The sequence below is a fragment of the Crinia signifera genome, chromosome 9, assembly GCF_055691185.1.
Source record: "Crinia signifera chromosome 9, ASM5569118v1, whole genome shotgun sequence".
In the NCBI taxonomy this organism is placed as follows: domain Eukaryota; kingdom Metazoa; phylum Chordata; class Amphibia; order Anura; family Myobatrachidae; genus Crinia; species Crinia signifera.
Window position 1 is genome coordinate 90350874 of NC_139225.1, and position 20023 is coordinate 90370896.

Consider the following 20023-nt stretch of genomic DNA (forward strand, 5'->3'; position numbering starts at 1 on the left):
GATAATGGTAAAAAAAAGTATAATAGAATGAGTTACTGCACATTTCACACGCACCTTGCACAATTCTTCAGAAATATTAAAAAATTCAAAACAGAATCCTGATATGTCATGGGATCCCTTGTGTGGTCTCCTGAGCAGTGCAGCTATCATTTTTCTTTAGCATGTCAAAGACCTAGTGTCTGAAATAAATCCATTTCAATTCAAGTATTTGGAGGCATTCTTGATAATTGTGTTGTCTGTCGACATAATATGTCACGTAAACATGTTGACATGTCAACACTGAAAAAGTGTCACCGGTTGACAATGTCGACAGGCAATTTTTATGCTTTATCTAACTCTACTGTAGCTGTAAGCAATGGTAGGGTTAGCTACATGTTGGATTTTGACATTTTAACCTTTTTGATGTAAAACTCAAGATTCTGGTGTTAACATTACAAATGTCCACAATCTGTCTGAATACCAGGGGTGACCTCAGCAGTGTATGCTATATAAGCATCAGTGATGACCTCAGCAGTGTATAACCACAGCAATATGAGCATCAATGCTGACCTTGGCAGTGTACTGTATAACCATAGCAATATGAGCTTTGGTGGTGACCACAGCATTGTATAACCACAGCAATATGAGCTTTGGTGGTGACCACAGCATTGTATAACCACAGCAATATGAGCTTTGGTGATTACCTCAGTAGTGTATAACCACAGCAATATGAGCTTTGGTGGTGACCACAGCAGTGTATAACCACAGCAATATGAGCATCGATGCTGACCTCGGCAGTGTATAACCATAGCAATATGAGCTTTGGTGGTGACCACAGCATTGTATAACCACAGCAATATGAGCTTTGGTGGTGACCACAGCAGTGTATAACCACAGCAATATAAGCTTTGGTAGTGACCTCAGCAGTGTATAACCATAGCAATATGAGCTTTGGTGATGACCTCAGTAGTGTATAACCACAGTAATATGAGCTTTGGTGATGACCATAATAGTGTATAACCACAGCAATATGAGCATTGATGATGACCTCAGCAGTGTATAACCACAGCAATATAAGCTTTGGTGATGACCATGGTAGTGTATAACCACAGCAATATAAGCATCGATGCTGACCTAGGCAGTGTATAACCATAGCAATATGAGCTTTGGTGGTGACCACAGCATTGTATAACCACAGCAATATGAGCTTTGGTGGTGACCACAGCAGTGTATAACACAGCAATATGAGCTTTGGTAGTGACCTCAGCAGTGTATAACCATAGCAATATGAGCTTTGGTGATGACCTCAGTAGTGTATAACCATAGTAATATGAGCTTTGGTGATGACCATAATAGTGTATAACCACAGCAATATGAGCATTGATGCTGACCTCGGCAGTGTATAACCATAGCAATATGAGCTTTGGTGATGACCTCAGTAGTGTATAACCACAGCAATATGAGCATCGATGCTGACCTTGGCAGTGTATAACCATAGCTATATGAGCTTTGGTGATGACCTCAGTAGTGTATAACCACAGCAATATGAGCTTTGGTGGTGACCACAGCAGTGTATAACCACAGCAATATGAGCTTTGTTAGTGACCTCAGCAGTGTATAACCATAGCAATATGAGCTTTGGTGGTGACCACAGCAGTGTATAACCACAGCAATATGAGCTTTGGTAGTGACCTCAGCAGTGTATAACCATAGCAATATGGGCATCGTAATGACCTCAGTATTGTATAGCCACTGCAAATTGAGCATCAGTGGTGACCTCAGCAGTGTATAACCACTGCAATATGAGCATCAGTGGTGAAGATGTAATCACTATTTCCATACTAATGCTATTCAGAATATTTAATCATATTGATATTTCACTTTGTTTACTGATATATTTATGTATGTACATATGTATGTGTTTTGCTCCCACCTTTCTTAATATTTAAATAAATAACATGTAGAAATAAAATCTACCTGAGAGGTATATAGTTGTTTTTGTGTATAATAGAGTATTATCAAATGATCTTGTTTCCAGGAATGGAAATGGGATGTATAGAACCTGTTCTAAATAGTATTTTGAAATGTGTAGTCTCTGCTCTTGTTTAGGTACCTCTGCATTTGGACCTCCAGGCGAGCCTGGCCTTCCAGGAGAAAGAGGACAGAAGGGAGATGCAGGCTTTGACGGAATATCCATACCAGGCTCCCCCGGGCAGGATGGCCGTCCAGGATTCCCTGGTCCTCCAGGACCTCCAGGTCCACCAGGATCATCAGGTGCTATGGACATTTAAGAAATTGTACCTTTTGTTATCACTTAGGTGCATTACATTTTTTGACTGTACTGGACAGTGGCGTAGGTTCAACTCCCCCCGCGAATAGATAGCGAGAGAGAAAGAATGTCAGGTTGGCGTCAGGAAAGTGAGGAAATGAGAGGGGAGAGCGAGATAGTGTCAGGGATAGTGTCAGGGCGCCACTGCATGCTGTAAGGGTACTGCCGGCAGCACCTTTACAAATAAGCATAACATAGTCGGCAATGGAGTCAGTGCCCCCTTTAAGCAGGGCTGTGGAGTCGGTAGATAAATGTTCCTACTCCGACCCCGACTCCTCGTACCCCTGATGCCGACTCCTCATCTCCGACTCCTCTGTATTAATATGCGAATGTATTTGATACATTCCTTGAAGGAAAGAAAGGCAACATACATATTATTACTACAGAAACTAGAGGCTGGAAAGCCAACAGTCTACTGTATTGAACAGTTTAAGCCAGGCATGTCCAACGTTGGCCCTCCAGATGTTTTGAAACTACACATCCCTGCATGCTTTGCAATAGTTTTAGCATTCTCTAATAGCAAAACTGTGGCAAAGCATGCTGGGATGTGTAGTTTCACAACATCTGGAGGGCCAACGTTGGACATGCCTGGTTTAAGCAAAGGACAAACACAATGAAAACAAAGTTTTATTAATTTTTTTTATTAACTAATTAAATGGCTGGATAGTAGCAGTAGGCATAAACATCAGGAACAGGAACTTTACCAGTTCAAAGATAAAAACCACATTATTTGGTTGTTTTGGGAACAAAAACAATAGGAAAGGTTCAGAAGTGTGGAGCATGAGTTCGGCATGCTTTGTGACAACAAAAATCAACGAGCCACAATCTCCGCTGGTTTGCTTGCTCGTCACTGTTCAATTCATGGACACAAGGAACGATTTCTTTACCGAATCGTTACTGGCGACGAAAAATGGTGCCTGTACATCAATATGAACCAGCATAAGGAATGGCTTAGCCAAGGTAAACAAACGACCCCGCGCATGAAACAAGATCTTAATCCGCGCAAAAAGATCTTGTGCGTATGGTGGGAGAGCTTGGTTGAATGAATTTTTAGAGTCTACACCAGGTGATTTCTACCAACGAGGTATTGAAAACCTTATTGAACGTTGGAAATAAGTTGTAAACTACAAGGGAGAATACATTTATAAGTATTGGTGCTCCGAATTGTGCGTTGCGTGCCATATAGTGAAGCACATGAAAAGCATGCTTTTTCACGGTCACTTAATGTGTTCGTTTTGCGGTTATGTGAGGCACTGCATGCATTGGTCTTTATTCTTACAGTAGAGAAGTCATTAATTATAATTTTCAGAGTCGGTGCATTGTTTGCCGACTCCGACCCCGGATCCAGGTACTCGAAATTGCCTCCGACTCCGACTCCAACTCCGACTCCACAGCCCTGCCTTTAAGGCTGGCGCCTGGCGGCAGATGACTCCATTGCCTCCGGGAGTTCGGCCACTGCTACTGGATTATGTACTGTTCAATCAAATTTCAATGAGCTGTGCCTTACATCGAATGGCTTAGCTGTTTTGTTTGTGGTGATACAAAATAGTAATTTAAATCAGAGGCATAACTCTGGAAGGCAATGGAGTCATCTGCCGCTGGGCTCCTGCTCCCAAGGGGGCACATCTCTTACCCTGCAGGTTTCTGTATCTGTTTCCCTCTCCTAGCAGGGAAATAGATGTCACACTCTCTTTATTCTAAGTATATTTTTGCAAGTGTCACAATCTGTATTAGATCCATGACTTGTTCCACTATAAGCAGACACCTTACTGATTGAGATATTTGCTCCTGCATAGGCAGAATGTGACTTCTAGCTATATGAGGTTACTACACTACATGCCCTGCCTAATAGCAATAGTTGTGAACCAAGAATTATACATAGTGAGAATCTGCATAAGAACAGCGCAGGAGCAAATAGCTCTATCAGTAAGGTATCTCCCTATAGTGAGACAGGTTACGGGTTATAATTCCTGGTATAACTACAATATATAAGCAATATATTTGGTTAAATTAAATTATAGATAGATAGCTAGATATACATATACACACATTCATACATATATTTATATAAGGTAGTGTGTGTGTGGTGGGGGACGACGACAATATTTATCTTGCCTCAAGTCAACTGGGATGAAGGTATGCTACTGATTTAAATTGTTACTTACACTTTCATTGAAAAATAATGACTTTAGTTTTCTTGTTCAGCTGGAGCCTTATGTGAGAAAGGTTCACCTGGCCTTCCGGGCCTTCAAGGCTCTCCAGGACTCCTTGGAGAAAGAGGACAGAAAGGTAGGTGTTACGCCATTGGCTGTGCCACCGCTATACATTTCCCAGGCTAAACCATGAATTCTCCTTGTTTCATCTTGTTTCTCTGTTTTCTCATTACTTCTCTCAACAATGTGCTGTAATTCTATATTTTTACATATACGTATACAAGGGTTAAAATGTAAAAGTAATCATGGGAATAAGAAAGATCACGTATGTATGTTTTTATTGGTTACACAGGGAATTTGTTGGTATTGAATCTATGTTACTGCATCACAGCATTTACTTTGAAATCAGCCTAAACCTAAAGTGATATTAATCCCTCATCTGTTTGTAGTTGCAGTGCAGTAATTGTACCATGTTACATATCTACAGGTGATAAAGGAGAAACCTGTTTCAATTGCATAGGCAATGATATTCAAGGACAAGGACCTCCCGGCCCCCCTGGTCCTCCTGGAAACCCAGGTAAATGCAGTCTTAATCTAAAACGTATTGGAAGAGATGCTGGTAGACATGGAATAAGTTGACATATTTCTGTTTTAATATTTGAAGTTATCAATAACAGCATTATTTTTAGCAGTAGATATTTAGAATGTGATAATTATTAATACATTTACCTATGGTAGATGTAACCATCAAAAGGTCTGGATGCTGCTCGTCCATCTTATCATGGGGTACAAGTTGTAGTTCTAAAATGGGGTACTAATGAGTATTCAGACTCGTGGGGCGTGATGTAATAGAGTGTGATTTTTAGGTAAAAAAAAAAGGATGAATTTGCACATTTTTCCAAAAATCGCAGATGTAATAGGGTGCGAATTACTGTTAAATTCACACGTTTTGACCTGTTGAAAAAAAATTGCACCTTAAAAATCACATCACGATGTTCTCTTATAGAAAACATAAAAACCGCAAAATAAATAGACCAGGTCCAGCCTGGCGAGTTTGACAGAACATATCTCTGCATGAATCTGTTGGAAAAAAAGGTGTGTTATAGTTAAACATTTAAAAAAAATTGGCATGGCGTCCCCCCGCCTGAGCATAACCAGCCCCAGGATCATTGAAACGGTCCTGGTTTCACAAATACGGGTGGGGGGGGGGGAATTAGTGGGGATCCCCCGTATTTAAGATGCCAGAACCAGGTTCTTGGACTTGTCCTGGTTCCAAAAAATACCAGCAGCAGGCTCCAAAATCCAGAGGTGTCATGCTGCAACCTGGGGAAACTTTTTATACAAGGTCTCATGGCCGAAACATGACTACCGTGACTGGTCAGCCCTGAGCGGGGTACCTAGGGGATGTGGGCACCTCCCCCAATAAAGGGATCCCTCTCCCCCAGACTTCACCCATCCAAGGCTAAAGCCCTGGGATGTCCCCGACACCCTTGGGCAGTCGGTGGCGTGCTGATTTTTTGGTGTTAAAAAGAAAAGAATAAAAAAATACATTGGTTTTCACAGTAGACCTCCCCCGCATGCTGGGACTCGGCGAACCAGCATGCGGGGCATTAATTGGCCTGCATAGACTTGTAGTTCTACTGTGAAAACAATGTATAAAAAAGAAAACAGACACAGAAAAGTATAACTTTAATACACACCCACTAACACACATACAGTGCACACATACTTTCCCTATCCATGTTCCCCTGATGGAGCGGCTCCTCTCCCGGCACTCTTGCCTGCAATATGCCATCTTCAATACTCCCATCCCAACTTCAATAGTAAATTTGTCCCATAGTCTTAAACTGTGGTTGAAAGCAATCTAAAGCTTGATCACACAAATAACATCTAGAAGTAATATACACAATATAATAGAAAGTGATAATAATGAATTACGATTATTTGCATCTAATTTATCCAATTGTTTTGTCCTCAATAGGGATGCCTGGTTTTCCTGGGTCAAAAGGGGATCCCGGTCTTTCTGGTTTAGCAGGTTCCCCTGGACCGCCAGTAAGTGTGTAATGTAGAGGGTCATTTGATAAAAATAAAAATGAAAGATAACGCAAGTCGACCGATTATCGGTTGACTCAAATTGCAAATGAAAATGCGAACACTTAGCAACCTCAGTGCATTCACAATTTGAGTGACAGTAAGCTGGTGTTTGGGGTTGGAAACATGCCGTTTTCTGGGTGTGTTTGAAACAACGCAGGCATGCCCAGATTCTTTTTGGGTAGATCTCCGTCCTCAGCACTGATGCTTTAAGCCCATCTCAGTTGCAGATTAGTGGAAGCCTCAAATTTTCAACTTGCACAGACAGTAAGTACTCTTTGGGCCTTATTTTGAGTTGCATGCAGATAGACACAATGCTATTCCTATTCCCTAGTAGCCATTTCACTGAACAAATTGAATTAACAATGTCCAAACCCAGTTCTTAGGGGACCCCTGACTTGTTTCATCCTACAGACTTTATCAAACTCCTCTCGATGGTTTGCTGAAACACCAAGTCAAATGTGTACTTTTTCTTATCAGAGAATATAAACTGTTGTGTACCACAACATTATCGGCTGGCAGTGTGTGCATTGCATCCGGGACAGGTAACTCACTGGACATTGGCGCTGTGCGTGACCTAGATGCATTTGGAGGGACAGTTCAGATGGTAAAAATGCAGACCTTGAGGATGTGCACTGGACCTGGAAGGTTCCACAATAAATGATAAACTAGATGGTGGAGGGAGAGTCATTCCCTATCTCATACATATGCTGCAATGCCGACCTGTAATGTGACAAATGCAGGGATATCAAGGAAATAAAGTCCTTTAGATAAAAAAAAAATGATACCTGAAATATACATAGTGATCATATTGGCCTCAGAGGCCACAGGGGATACACATACATGAGTGACTTGATTTGTTCTTTGTAACTTTTCACTAACTGTCCCATCATTGGTATCTTGGAATTCCACATGCCTTGTATGCCAGAGGCAGATCTTCAATAGCGCCCTTCATTTTGGATGGTGCTCATCTCCCTTCTCGGCATGGTGATTCAGCAGGAAACAAATCCCAATCCACTTCTGAATTCACCAAATCCTTGCTTTATTCAACAAATTTAGATTGTATAGGTCTTTGTCCCTTTGGTTCTACCAACTCTTTTCTCTATTTGTGTCAGACAATAGAGACAATGAAGCTGGGTATGATCATTTGTTGTGCTATAAAGTCTGCAAAAGATAAACATGCACTAACTTTTCTTCTCACAGGGATTTTCTGGTTCTCCTGGCAGCCCTGGCCGTCCTGGCCCTAAAGGTGATCCTGGTGATGGGATTTCACAGAAGGGAGATAAAGGTGACACAGGATTCCCAGGTCCAGCAGGCAGTCCTGGTCAGGATGGTAACCCTGGAAGGGATGGTAGTCCGGGATTTCCTGGTCCTAAAGGAGAACCAGTACGTTGTATTTTTTCCCATTATATTATTTAAAAACCGGTGCAATAAGCTTCTTATCTCCTCAGGGTCAAAGCCTGGTTCTCATAATGGAGTTCTTAAATCTACATAATATTTTTAAAAATCAACAATTTATGCCATACCACTGTCTCAGTACAGGCTTTTATTCTGATTCACTGTGACCAGGGCTGGCGCCACCATTACCCAGCTAGTTACAGTACGGATCACTGGAGGGCACGGCTGTGCTGAGTACCACATACATTCATCAGTAAACATCAAAAATAGCCCAAAACTTATGACAAAATATTGCGTATCACAGAGTAACCATTTATTTTTTTCATTTAAATGGGAAAGGTGAAAGGTGGGTGGACACCAAAGTAGAAAAATAAAAAAAGGAAGAGAAAAAAATACATAACCTATTTCAAATGGAGAAGGGACGTTTTGCGTGGCATGCCAGGGAACCCAGATTTTATAAAATGCTTTAGAAGAGTTTTGTATAACATTAGTCATGTATTCCATTCAGTATGTATCTCATATATGGAAAATGACTATGTTTAAATAAAGCTCTTAGGGCCAGATTTATTAAGCTTGGAGAAGAGGTAAACTGGAAATAAAGTGGAGAAAAGGTAAAAGGAGATAAAGCACCAGCCAATCAGCTGTGTTTGAAAAAAGACAGTTGGGAGTTGATTGGCTGGTGATTTATCTCCTTTTACCTTTTCTCCACTTTATCTCCAGTTTATCTCTTCTCCAAGCTTAATAAATCTGCCCCATAGCCTCTTTCCAATCCATGGCAATCTGGCAAATGGTTGCAGAAACAATATGCCGTATCAATTTATTTTAATTCTGTCTTGCCACTGGGAGTCCTTAAAGATGGAAGAAAAACTTAGGTTCATACAGGATGGGGATCTGAAAGACCCTAGAAATAAAATCAATGTGCTCAAAAAGTTTGGGTACTGTACGACCACCAAATGAGGCGGAAGGTGCCTTTAGAGAAGCAACCTCTCAAGCGTCTGTACGATGTATCAGGGAACATTTTACTTAGACGGGACTGAGAATATTTTACTAATTAACCGGTGCAGATATCACACTGCTTAGTACACAAATGTATGTGTTGTACTATAGTGTAGGTTTGCAGCTACATTATTTAGTTGTACACAAGAGCATTCCTCCCCTATGATGGCTTGCACAGAAAATATACAGAAATAGGGGTGATCCTTGCAGAGAGATATTGGTCGGGATGCACAAACAACATCTGATGCACACTTCCTTTTTGCATTAATATGGAAGCATGACTAAAGAAAATATACCCATTTTTACAGATGTTCATTCATTATAAATATATTATAGTGTAAGATATGTAATTACTATAAATGGATATTAAAATGGAAATGTAGACATTCATTAGTTCATACATATACTACTTTTTTTTTTAAAAAGGCCTAACAGCAAGTTTAGCACATTTAAAAAGAATCAGCTATGAAAACAAAGGTCAGGGTACAGTATGTTAATGTACCAGACACTTATATTACATTTACGTGTATTTTGCTCGGTGATGGCCATAATCGTAATTAAGGCAGTGCCTGAGCATTGTATCTATTGTAGGCTTACTACTTTAGATTAGAAGCTCTATTTATTGTTGATGAATTGGCCTGCTACGTTGCCTATGATATGTGTTGTTTTACCCTAGGATGCAGAGCTTAAAAGGAACCCCAATTTTTACCATGCATCCCTGCCAGGGATTAATACGTTTGGCTACCTTTGTAGGCCACAGTCAGGGTTACTGGCAGACATCCTAGTCCAGACATGCAAGGACACAGACAATAAAGACACATACACATTACCTGACAGCAGCCAATATACAGTAGTTAACCATATAGGCAGCGGTACCAACATTGTCGGTGCACACTGAGCAGTATCAGTCTCCCGATACCGTTCAGTGACATCACGGGGATGAGCCAAACATGAGGGTCATTTGGCTATATTGCAAAATTGACCTGCATGTTAAAAATAGGAAGCATATAGAACCTGTGCTCAGACACAGGAGTGTTCATGTGCTTCCTTGTAAAGAGATCCATCTATGTAGAATGCATTATGAGAGGCCCAGCCACCTGTATATAGACAAGGAGAGCCGCTCCTGGAAAGAGAAAGGATTGGGGGGTGTACCTGTCTCGTGTTTTAGATGGAGTTCTAAGTAATAATATTATTAAGCATTGGATATATTTTTGTTTCCTGTGTATGGTTATATATTGGTTAACTTTCTGTAGCATATGCCGTCAATATATATTTTTAGGATGCTAAATGTTTTTATATTTAAGAGGCTTCATTGCAATTCATTGCAATTCTAGGGTGGTCTGGCCTTGAAAGGTGAACGCGGCCCATCAGGTGAACCAGGCATTCCTGGTCTTCCGGGTGATAGAGGTCCTTTAGGGCCTCCAGGCTTTGGTCCACAGGGCTCTTCTGGAGAGAAAGGAGTGCAAGGAGTTTCTGGCCGTCCCGGAGCACCTGGAGCACCAGGTAACTCAATTTGTCAATGCCACAGGATGCAAGTTTTATTTTCTATTTCATGAGAACGTATATAGGAATTAGGAATTTAAGGATCTCCAAGGTTCAAGCTGTTTTCTATTAAAATCACTGTATTTCAAATTCAATGTTTAATTTAGCCTAATAATGGATATCCTAGTCTTATCATATTCGCTGTAAAGGATTTGAGCAAACTTCTGCAGCTGTGCCTCTAGCATCACTGCCTCCGTTTGATTGGCTGCACAACTGACTACTTCAGCATCATTATTCAGTGACTATTGCTAAATAATTGCATTAGCCAATCACAAAGGAAAATCAAGAAAATTTGGGTAGCCACATTAAGTTTATGTTTTAAACGTGATAAAAGTATTTTCTGTTGTCTGCATAACCGAGGTCTACATTTTGTAACCGCCACCTCCATCTCCACTTACAATTTTCTGAAGTCTTTTAGCATACAAATATACATTTCTTTTGTATTAACAGGTGCTAGAGGATCTCCTGGTCAAACAGTGACAGAGAAAGGTTTACAAGGTCCAAAGGGTTCGACAGGTAGCCAAGGTCCACCAGGACAACCAGGTGAGAATTCAGAACATTTATTCCGTTAATTAAGTAAAATAGTGCATTGTGAATGTAATTAGACATAACAGGGGAAATTTACTAAGCAGAAATGGCTATGAATACACCTATTCGTAGCCATTTCTGGCCATATGCGGCAGTAAATTTGTATTTTCCGAATTTACTATGGCTGATATACGGCCATTCAAAGTCTTTTGATAGGCGTATTTGTATTTCTATTCAGGATTCCGAATGCATATGCCATCGAAAGAATACGAGTAGGAATCTCCATTCATTCGTGATTCCTAATTTACTAACCAGTAACCAGTCTTACATAATATACGGCTGGTAATTGACCCGAAAATACGGCTGGAAAATACTCCTAATTTTCCAGTAATTTTGTCCCCAGTATTTTGGGAACCAGGGCCAGCCCTTGAGCCTGGTGCTGGTTTAAAAAATTCTGGGGATCCCCTATTTGGTTGAACCCGTGAATTTCTAAAACCAGGACCGGCTCTTTGAGCCCAGGGCTCAAGCCTGCACGGATCTGAATGCAGGCTGCTGATTCATATTTGTATTTGGCGGCCATATAGGCGGCCGCCAAATACAAATATGAACGAAAAAAATACTTCCGCCTCTGCCATCGGGACATACGAATCACATAAATACAGCAGATCTGCCCTATTTAAGAGTCATATTTTCCAGAGAATACGCCTGATGCCGGTCGTATGGAGTTGTATCCGACATTAGCCGTATTCGTATTTGTTAGTAAATTTCCCCCAATGTGTTCTGGAATTGGTTGTCTGGAGAGTGCTCTTGAGTGTACATTTTGTTCTAATATTTGTGCACCTTTGAGGCAACTCAGATCCTATCTATTGGGACTATTCAATTAAATGGTGTATTTGTCGACAGTCAAAAAATTTGCACTTTTTGACATTTTTAGGTCGAATTTACATTCCACCTATTCAAATAAAGTACAGATTGTTTGACTGTCAAAAAATCTGATATGGATGAAAAACACGTGTTTTTGTCGAAACTGCAGCCGTTTTCAACTATTCTTTAGTCTTGTTTTGCTGATGCAGTTTTGAATTTTAAAATGAGGAAATCGGCAATGGCAGAAAATGACTAAAAACCGTTGAAAAACATCCGCAATTAAATAGGAAAGTCTGTTTTTTACAAGCTAGCCTAAAAAAACTAACTAAATATCCTGTGTCTGCTGAAATATATTAGGCTGTTCACTGCTGAGACAATTCATTGTGAAGAACTGATACTAAAGTGGTTTGGGCCTGCTTGGGTGCATTTGTAGAAATGAAACGTGTTGATTTACATTTATTCAACGACATCTGTTATTAGGTGAACCTGGTCAGCCTGGACAACCTGGTCTTCCAGGCCTTAATGGAATGAAAGGAGATACAGGGATTCCAGGCATTGGGCTTCCAGGACCAGCCGGTCCGAAAGGTATGCATTAAATAATAGTATTAATAATAATAATAGTGGTTCATAGACTGCTACTGCATCTTCTAATATGTTTCCCAGTGGGCCAGTGCAAGGGAGGATTGGGAACTGAAAGTGTCCCTGGAATTTGTTTTAGAAGTGGCCTCAAGTGGGTTGCGCCAAATCAATTGTAGGCAGAACAAACACCAAAATAGGCGGGGATAGTACATCACTACACCTGTGTGGAAGATATTGGTTTTAATCTGCTTGACAGTCTATGGCAAACCTCAAACCTCCACATTTCAAATAACACTGCGCCTGCACCCGTTGAAACTGCATGATGGAGGTTTTGGGGTTTGTTTTTAGGCAAGCAACTCCTTTGCATAACCCCATGAAAATCACTAATATGGCCACCCCTTCCCCAGTGGAGCCCAGAAACCCCCCATAGATTGTTCCCAGATAGCACCCACTTTAGTCACAATGCATATAGATGGCCCCCACCTTAAGTGAGCATTTGCAGCATGGGTACTCTGCTCTTTGAACTGGCAAAGGTTGTTTGTGTGGGAGACAGGAGGGGGCGGGGCCACTACTCTAGGCAGGGCCACAAAGTCACTGGCTGACAGGTGGCCTCACAGGTCCTTGGCCTACCTGGAATCTTCCCTGTAAAGTCTATGGCCAATCCGCCCCTGGGCCAGTGTATCGTTACCACTGATGTGAATTTATGCCATCTGCTGTAGAAGCTTCCCCAATTCACCAGACCTCATCTTTTATTATTTATTGTGTGAAACAAAATTGACACAACGGCCCAAAAGAAACAGCATCTCACATTGACAGAAGTGCTCAGTTATAGTAAGATCAATCAAATGTCCTTGTAAAGTCATACAACAAAAAAAAAAATATATATAGTAATCATAATACAGGATATTCGATCTTGAATTCAGTATAAGAGCACTAAGGGCGGGATGTATTAACATACATCGCCGCCCTTCGCACTGCAGCCGCCGCGATGCTGCCGCATATGTACTAACATATGCGGCCAGCATCGGGTTGCGGTGACGGAGACCCCCGCGATACCTGTGATGTGGGCTGCGGGGGTCTCTGTCACCTCCCGGCGGCTGGCAGCGTCCCCCTGCGCCTCCTCCTCCCCCCTGAAGCCGGATGTCCTCCCGGCTGTCACACCAGGGGGAGGAGGAGATTTTGGAGGACGGGAGGGGGGGGGGGGGTGTACGGCATTTTCCCTTTAGTAAATCTCGCCCTGTAACCGATACAGTAAATGAACAGTCAGATAAGAATAAGGGGGTTTGATACCCTCTGCTGTTTATGTATTGCATGTAAGATAATGCTAAGATCTAGATTTAGTGCCCTCTATTGGTTTAATGTAGCACTGCAACTAAGTTCAGTGTAATATATTATTTATTATTATTTATTTATTAACAGTTTCTTATATAGCGCATACAAATTCCGCAGCGCTTTACAGAGAATATTTGAACATTCACATCAGTCCCTGCCCCAGTCGAGCTTACAATCTAAATTCGGAGTAAACCCACGCAAGCACGGGGAGAATATACAAACTCCACACAGTTAGGGCCATCTATCATCCATGCGTACACATAATTTGTGAGCTCCGTGTGACTTTGTAGCACTGTGTGTCTTTGCATGCAACTTTTTTCATTACAATACATCTTATTCGGAAAATAGTGTGAATAGAATGAACAATGACCATGCGGCATGCCTAGATACTGTGTGTGACTGCGGCTGTATCTGTATGGGAAATGCTATGTTACATTTTCCCTGGGATCCGCAGGGTACTAAGCACCCGCCTGTGTTGCCTAGCGGTACTGATTGTATTCCACTTTTAGCTGGGGTTCTAGTGCCCATCCAGTGCCCTTATATTGTGTCCAAGATCTGTTTTTTTTTTGTCCTATGGTTCTTGAAGGTAGGTGACATTGCGGTAGTGTCTCCTAAGAAGGCTGCTCATTTGCGCCACCTATTGGATGCCTGACAACCCTCATTCTTTCCCACTGATCCCTAAAAGAGTGCACCTCATCTGTATGACATTTGCCCATTTGTATTTTTACTTTGCTTGTGCCATGAAAACATGAACAGTGCATAAAGTAAGATTCAGATAAATAGCATATAAAGGTACACAGTTAGAAATTGTTATCTACAAATGATATTGGTTGTTATTATTAGTGTTCCCCCTTAATGTTTTATTGGAAGGGAGAATCAACATATATGTGAAGAAGAATTTTTCTATTTTATAAGGGTTCCCTGGCAGCCCTGGATCTCCAGGACCACCAGGTACATCAGGAAGGCCTGGATTAGACGGGGTACCAGGACAGCCGGGTTTTCCAGGACCAAAGGTAAAGGCTTGCGGTGTACTAGTGGATGGGATACGGTCAGAAGGTCGACACTAATAAGGCTGACCGTTAATAGGTCAACCACTATTGGTCGACACATAACAAAGGTCACATACCTTAGGTCGACTTGGTCAAAAGGTCGACAGAAGCAATAGGTTGACATGTGAAAGGTCAACTTGAAAAAGGTCGACATGAGTCTTTTATACGTTACTATCTGACATAGAGTCAGATGTGCCCGAAGTATGGCGAGCGAAGCGGTACACTTATATGGTGTCCATGTCAACCTATGTCGGCATAGCCACCGTAAACCGTGAAAACTCGTGTCAACCTTTTTCATGTTGACCTATTGCTTGTGTCGACCTTTTGGCCATTGCAACCTAGGGTATGTCAACCGTTATCATGTGTCGACCTATGGCCTGGCAACCAATAGTGGAACACCTATTGTCTGTCGATCTAATTAGTGTCAACTTTATAACCCATATCCCTAATGGATATAATGCAATTTATACTGTGCAATTCTAATTTACGTTAACACAAGGTTATAATAGAGACTTACAATATTTGCTATGTTTAAGTACCGTTTAGGCTATGTGTATCCTTTTCTATATGTACAGGGTTTATTCTTACACAAAATACTGTTGTATCATACCTCCCATGTCCCGATTTCAGCGGGACAGTCCCGATTATCAGGGCCTGTCCCGCTGTCCCTCCCACGGCCGGCAGTGTCCCGCGGTGAGGGGGGGCTGTTGGGAGTCCCCCCTGTCGGCTGCTAAGCAGCGGGGAATAAACCCTGTGCGCATGCGCACAGCGTCTATTCCTGTAGCCAGGGGGCTGGGGGCATGGCTAGAGGCTCACAGAGCCTCTGGGTCATGCCACTATAGCGTCAAATTGGGGGCGTGGCCTCTCTGGAGAGCCGTGAGTATAGGCCACGCCCCCAAATTAGCATTGGACTTTGGAGGAGTCCCGCATCCTACTCCTCCAAAGTTGGGAGGTATGTTGTATTGATACTAAAAATCAAATATACATGCGAGGGAGAAAGATCAGAAAATTAAAATTAACCTAGCTTAGTTAGTCATTAATTATTCACCACCCGAAGCCCCGTCTTTTCCTCCAGCGTCGGGGTCTGAACTCCCGCAGAAGCGGTGAGTGTAATGTACACTCAGTATGGTGCGTATGTGTGTGACCGCCAATTAGTGTGTGTAAACACCCTCCAAACCCCCCCCCCCCCCCCTAGAGTTTTCAGCTGGGAGAACTACATCTCCCAGCAGCCACTTCCCTTTCCATCAGCTCTCTCACCTTCCAGCAGCCCTTTCCCCAGTGCAAAGATGGAGGGTAGACCACATGGCAAGATCAATGGACCATTGAGTATCCTTTTTTTTTTGTACACGCCCCTGGGGTTTAATTTATTTTTTTTTTATTTAGAAAATTCCGTTCTCCAGTTGGGGATTTTTAAAAAAAATTGGGTGTAAGGATTAGCTCACAGGTGGACATTTCACCAAATTTCAGATTACTGCAGGGATAATGTATTTATTTTATTAACAGTTTCTTATATAGTGCATACATATTCCGCAGCGCTTTATAGTTAAACATTCACATCAGTTCCTGCCCCAGTGGAGCTTACAATCTATATTCCCTACCACATGTACACGGACACACAGACATTCTAGGGTGAATTTTTGTTGGAAGCCAATTGACCTACCAGTATATTTTTGGAATGTGGGAGGAAACCGGAGTACCCGGAGGAAACCCACGCAAGCACGGGGAGAATATACAAACGCCGCACAGTTAGAGCCATGGTGGGAATCGAACCCATGACCTCAGTGCTGTGAGGCAGTAATGCTAACCATTACACCATCCATGCTGCCACACTCCCAATACCCAAGGTAATCCATAATTGGGTGTGACTGAGGTACCCATATTTTATTTGCTGCAAGATAAACCTTGCTCCCAATTGAATTGCCTCCAAGGTCTGTATTTGCTCAGAGAATACAATGTATGTTTTGTATTATGTAAATTGTAGGTAATGGGAAATGGAAAAACTTGTGCGCAGGCGAGGAATTTAGATAAAAACATTGTTATGTCCACAATAGCAGGTGATATGTATAGGAATATTTCCTCATTAGAAGTGGAGGTGCTCCTCTGAGACTATACTGTATAACATAGAACATTGTCTTTGCTCCGTCTTTCTTTTCTATGTTTTGTATTATACCTAATCACATGTAAAACCTTCAGAAACTCTGTGATTTAATTGTCTTTTGTCCAATAAAAGGGTGATCCTGGATTTGGTTTACCTGGGGCTCAAGGGCCACCAGGCTCTTCTGGATTGAAAGGATCAGTAGGACCAAAAGGAGATTCTGGCTTCCCTGGGTCACCAGGGGTACCTGGACGAGGAGGATTTGATGGATCTCCTGGACCTAAGGGTAAGGTATATAAGTGCTGGTACTAAGTGGTGGCAGTGTGATGGGAATAGTCTTGAAGCTAAATGTGGCTTGCATCAACCCTTTCAGTATCGTGGTCCTATATTCATGTTTTCAGTTTTAAAAGGCTGTTCACAAGGTGTACAAAGATAAAGCTATAGCAGATGAAGTGCACAGCGCAGTCATGTGCATTCAAAAACCTGCTCTTTACTAGACTCTTGTTTGACTCATGGCTCAGCGGTATGCAGTGGTCATACAGACGTCATTACCTGTCATTTAATATAGTTGAGATGACAGCTATAATATTTTTTTCACAATATAAAATATAGTTTTGTTTTGCTTGAGGTCCATATACACTGGGCGATTATTCCCACTATGTATGGACAGTGATGACTGCTTTCATCGCTGGGGGAAAAGCTGCTCAGTGCATACACACTGAGCGGCTTCCCCCCTGCCCAGCCCTGTCAGTGGGCTGGTAATACCAGCAGATGAGCGGCTTTTCCAGCGATGATGCGGTAGCGCGCAGCAGTGCTCACCTCTCATCGCCGGGCCGTACACACTGGGCAGCTTTGAGCTGAAAGCTGCTCAAACTTGGTGTTTTAAGCGGCTTTCAGTTCAAAATCGCCCAGTTTAGTCATTTAAGCTATGTTTTGTATAACAAAGCAAATGATTTATTTTTCTCCTTAGGTGACCCTGGACAAAGTGGACTTCCTGGTCAGCCAGGTCAACCTGGCACTCCAGGAACTGGGTCCCAAGGTCCCCCTGGTTCACCAGGGCTTCCTGGGCCAGCTGGCCCTCCAGGTAAGACCTGTCCTATTTGTGGTATGTCTACAAGCTTAAACTTAGAAATATCAGTGGCTTTGCACACTAACAATGAAGCTATTGTGCTTATAGTTAAAGCTATTACAGTACGTTAATGTTATAGATCTGTAGTTATACTGTGTAAACCATGACAACACATGTAAAAGATTGTTGCTGGTTTAGCACTCATTATTATTTGATCTCATTGCTTTTTAAGAGTAAAGGGCTCACGTAGAGTTGGACGTATTTCTGTACCACCCATGCTCAGTATGCAGATGTTGCTACGAGTGGTAGTATGGGCTTGGAAAGTTTCTAGCAAGCCGCAGCTGAGTACAGCAAGGGTATGGTCACACTGCAGATGTAGACATGGACCCAGGAGGCATTTCTCTAGCAGGTGTTCATTGAATGGCACCCGATATACACTGGTGATTATGGCAATCAGCAGCTGCTTCTAGTTACCTGACAGGATCCCTCCTACTGATCACATCAAAAGTGTCCATCTAGCCTTATTACCTCATGCAGTGCGGGATGACTGGCGCGAGTGAGCTGGTGCGACTATAACTAAACTAAAGTGCATATACAGTACTGCTGGTGTAAACCTTCTGCCAACGCTACTATAGCATAGACCAGAATACACACACGGGGCCTGATTCTAATTGACTCGGTAAGCAGCTTACCGAGTCCTTGTGACGCCGCCCCTCCGAATACACGCACACCACCCCCCCCCCTGTTTCCCATCGCAGCTATGGGAGGGGATGTGTTATGAAAACACATCCCCTCGCTTGTGTCCGCAGCAGGAGAAAGGGCTCACAAATATGTCAGTGGAGACTCAGCGGGCTCTGGGACAAAGACAGGGCGGGCGGCTGACACCCGGTGTTTTCATGGGGATGCCCGTGAGATGCTGGGCTTTTCCATGCTCCATTGCAGCCACCGTCCGTCCCCCCCCCCCCCCCCCTGTGCAAGTCCAACTGTGCAGGTTGGTGAAGGTGCCCGCACAGACTCCCTGCACATGTGCATTTGACAATATGCGCATGCGCAGACGCTTACCGAACACACTGGGGGGACTGATGGAACCAGATTCAGGCCCTTAGTGCACCGTATTATACCTGCATATTTTTTACTTCAATTGGGTCCAACTCTACTTGAGCCTTATTGGTTTCCAAATAGTGTTTAACATGCATCCAGCGCTTTGTACAGGAGTCCTTAGAGCCTTAGAGCAAGATCATCGTATATTTATATATGAATGTAGTCAGCAATGTAATTGTTATTCTTATGCTGCAATACTGTATACTGTGCTTCTAGTGCCAATTGCTTATTGTTAGTGTAGTTATTTATAGCTTATTGTATTATATCAAACAACATATGTACTATATTATTATTATTATTTCAGTTTCTTATTTAATCATTTTGAATTTTTCATTTAATACAGTGTTAGGTTGAAAGATTGCACATTTCATCTGTTATGTTTAAAGGGGCTGTGTCACCTAGGGCCAAACGTAATCCCATCAGCGATACCCTGTCTAGATGTGAGCTAAATATAGAAACTGGAATCTGATTGGTTAATATGTGTTACAGCATATCTGGGGATAGACCGTCATTAAAAGTCCATACAACTTTGCCCAGCGTGTATGGATAACGATGATACTGTAGGGAAAATCACTGTGCTGAAAATCACTCAGTGAATATGATTTTTGCCCTTCTGAGCAATTTTCCTGGGGTGGACGGCTTTCCATAGCAGTACACTATGGAATGCTGTCCACCCCACCGCTCATCTGCTGGTAATACCAACAGATGAGTGGCAGCCTCTGGCGATGATGCAGAAGCGTACATCAGCGCTCACCGATCATTGCTGCCCTGCACACACTGGGAGACTTCTGAGCTGAAAGCCGCTCAAGCGACGAAACTGAGCTGCTTTCAGCTTAAAAATGCTCAGTGTGTATGGACCTTTAAGCCCCATTCAGGTACTGTATACTGCCCTTATCTCCATCACTGCAGAAAACCATA

General features: G+C 42.4%; 1 protein-coding gene across 1 annotated transcript in view; it reads left to right on the forward strand.

Annotated features, from left to right (window-relative positions):
* Window positions 1–20023, forward strand: part of COL4A5 (collagen type IV alpha 5 chain) — a 175710-nt gene that overhangs the window by 90864 nt on the left and 64823 nt on the right. The window contains exons 20-30 of the mRNA XM_083159363.1: window positions 2089–2253; window positions 4514–4597; window positions 4949–5038; window positions 6443–6513; window positions 7756–7938; window positions 10281–10449; window positions 10939–11031; window positions 12361–12465; window positions 14707–14804; window positions 17071–17221; window positions 17906–18019. Of these exons, the coding sequence (XP_083015489.1) occupies window positions 2089–2253; window positions 4514–4597; window positions 4949–5038; window positions 6443–6513; window positions 7756–7938; window positions 10281–10449; window positions 10939–11031; window positions 12361–12465; window positions 14707–14804; window positions 17071–17221; window positions 17906–18019 (1323 nt within the window). The remainder of the gene's footprint in view (window positions 1–2088; window positions 2254–4513; window positions 4598–4948; window positions 5039–6442; window positions 6514–7755; window positions 7939–10280; window positions 10450–10938; window positions 11032–12360; window positions 12466–14706; window positions 14805–17070; window positions 17222–17905; window positions 18020–20023) is intronic.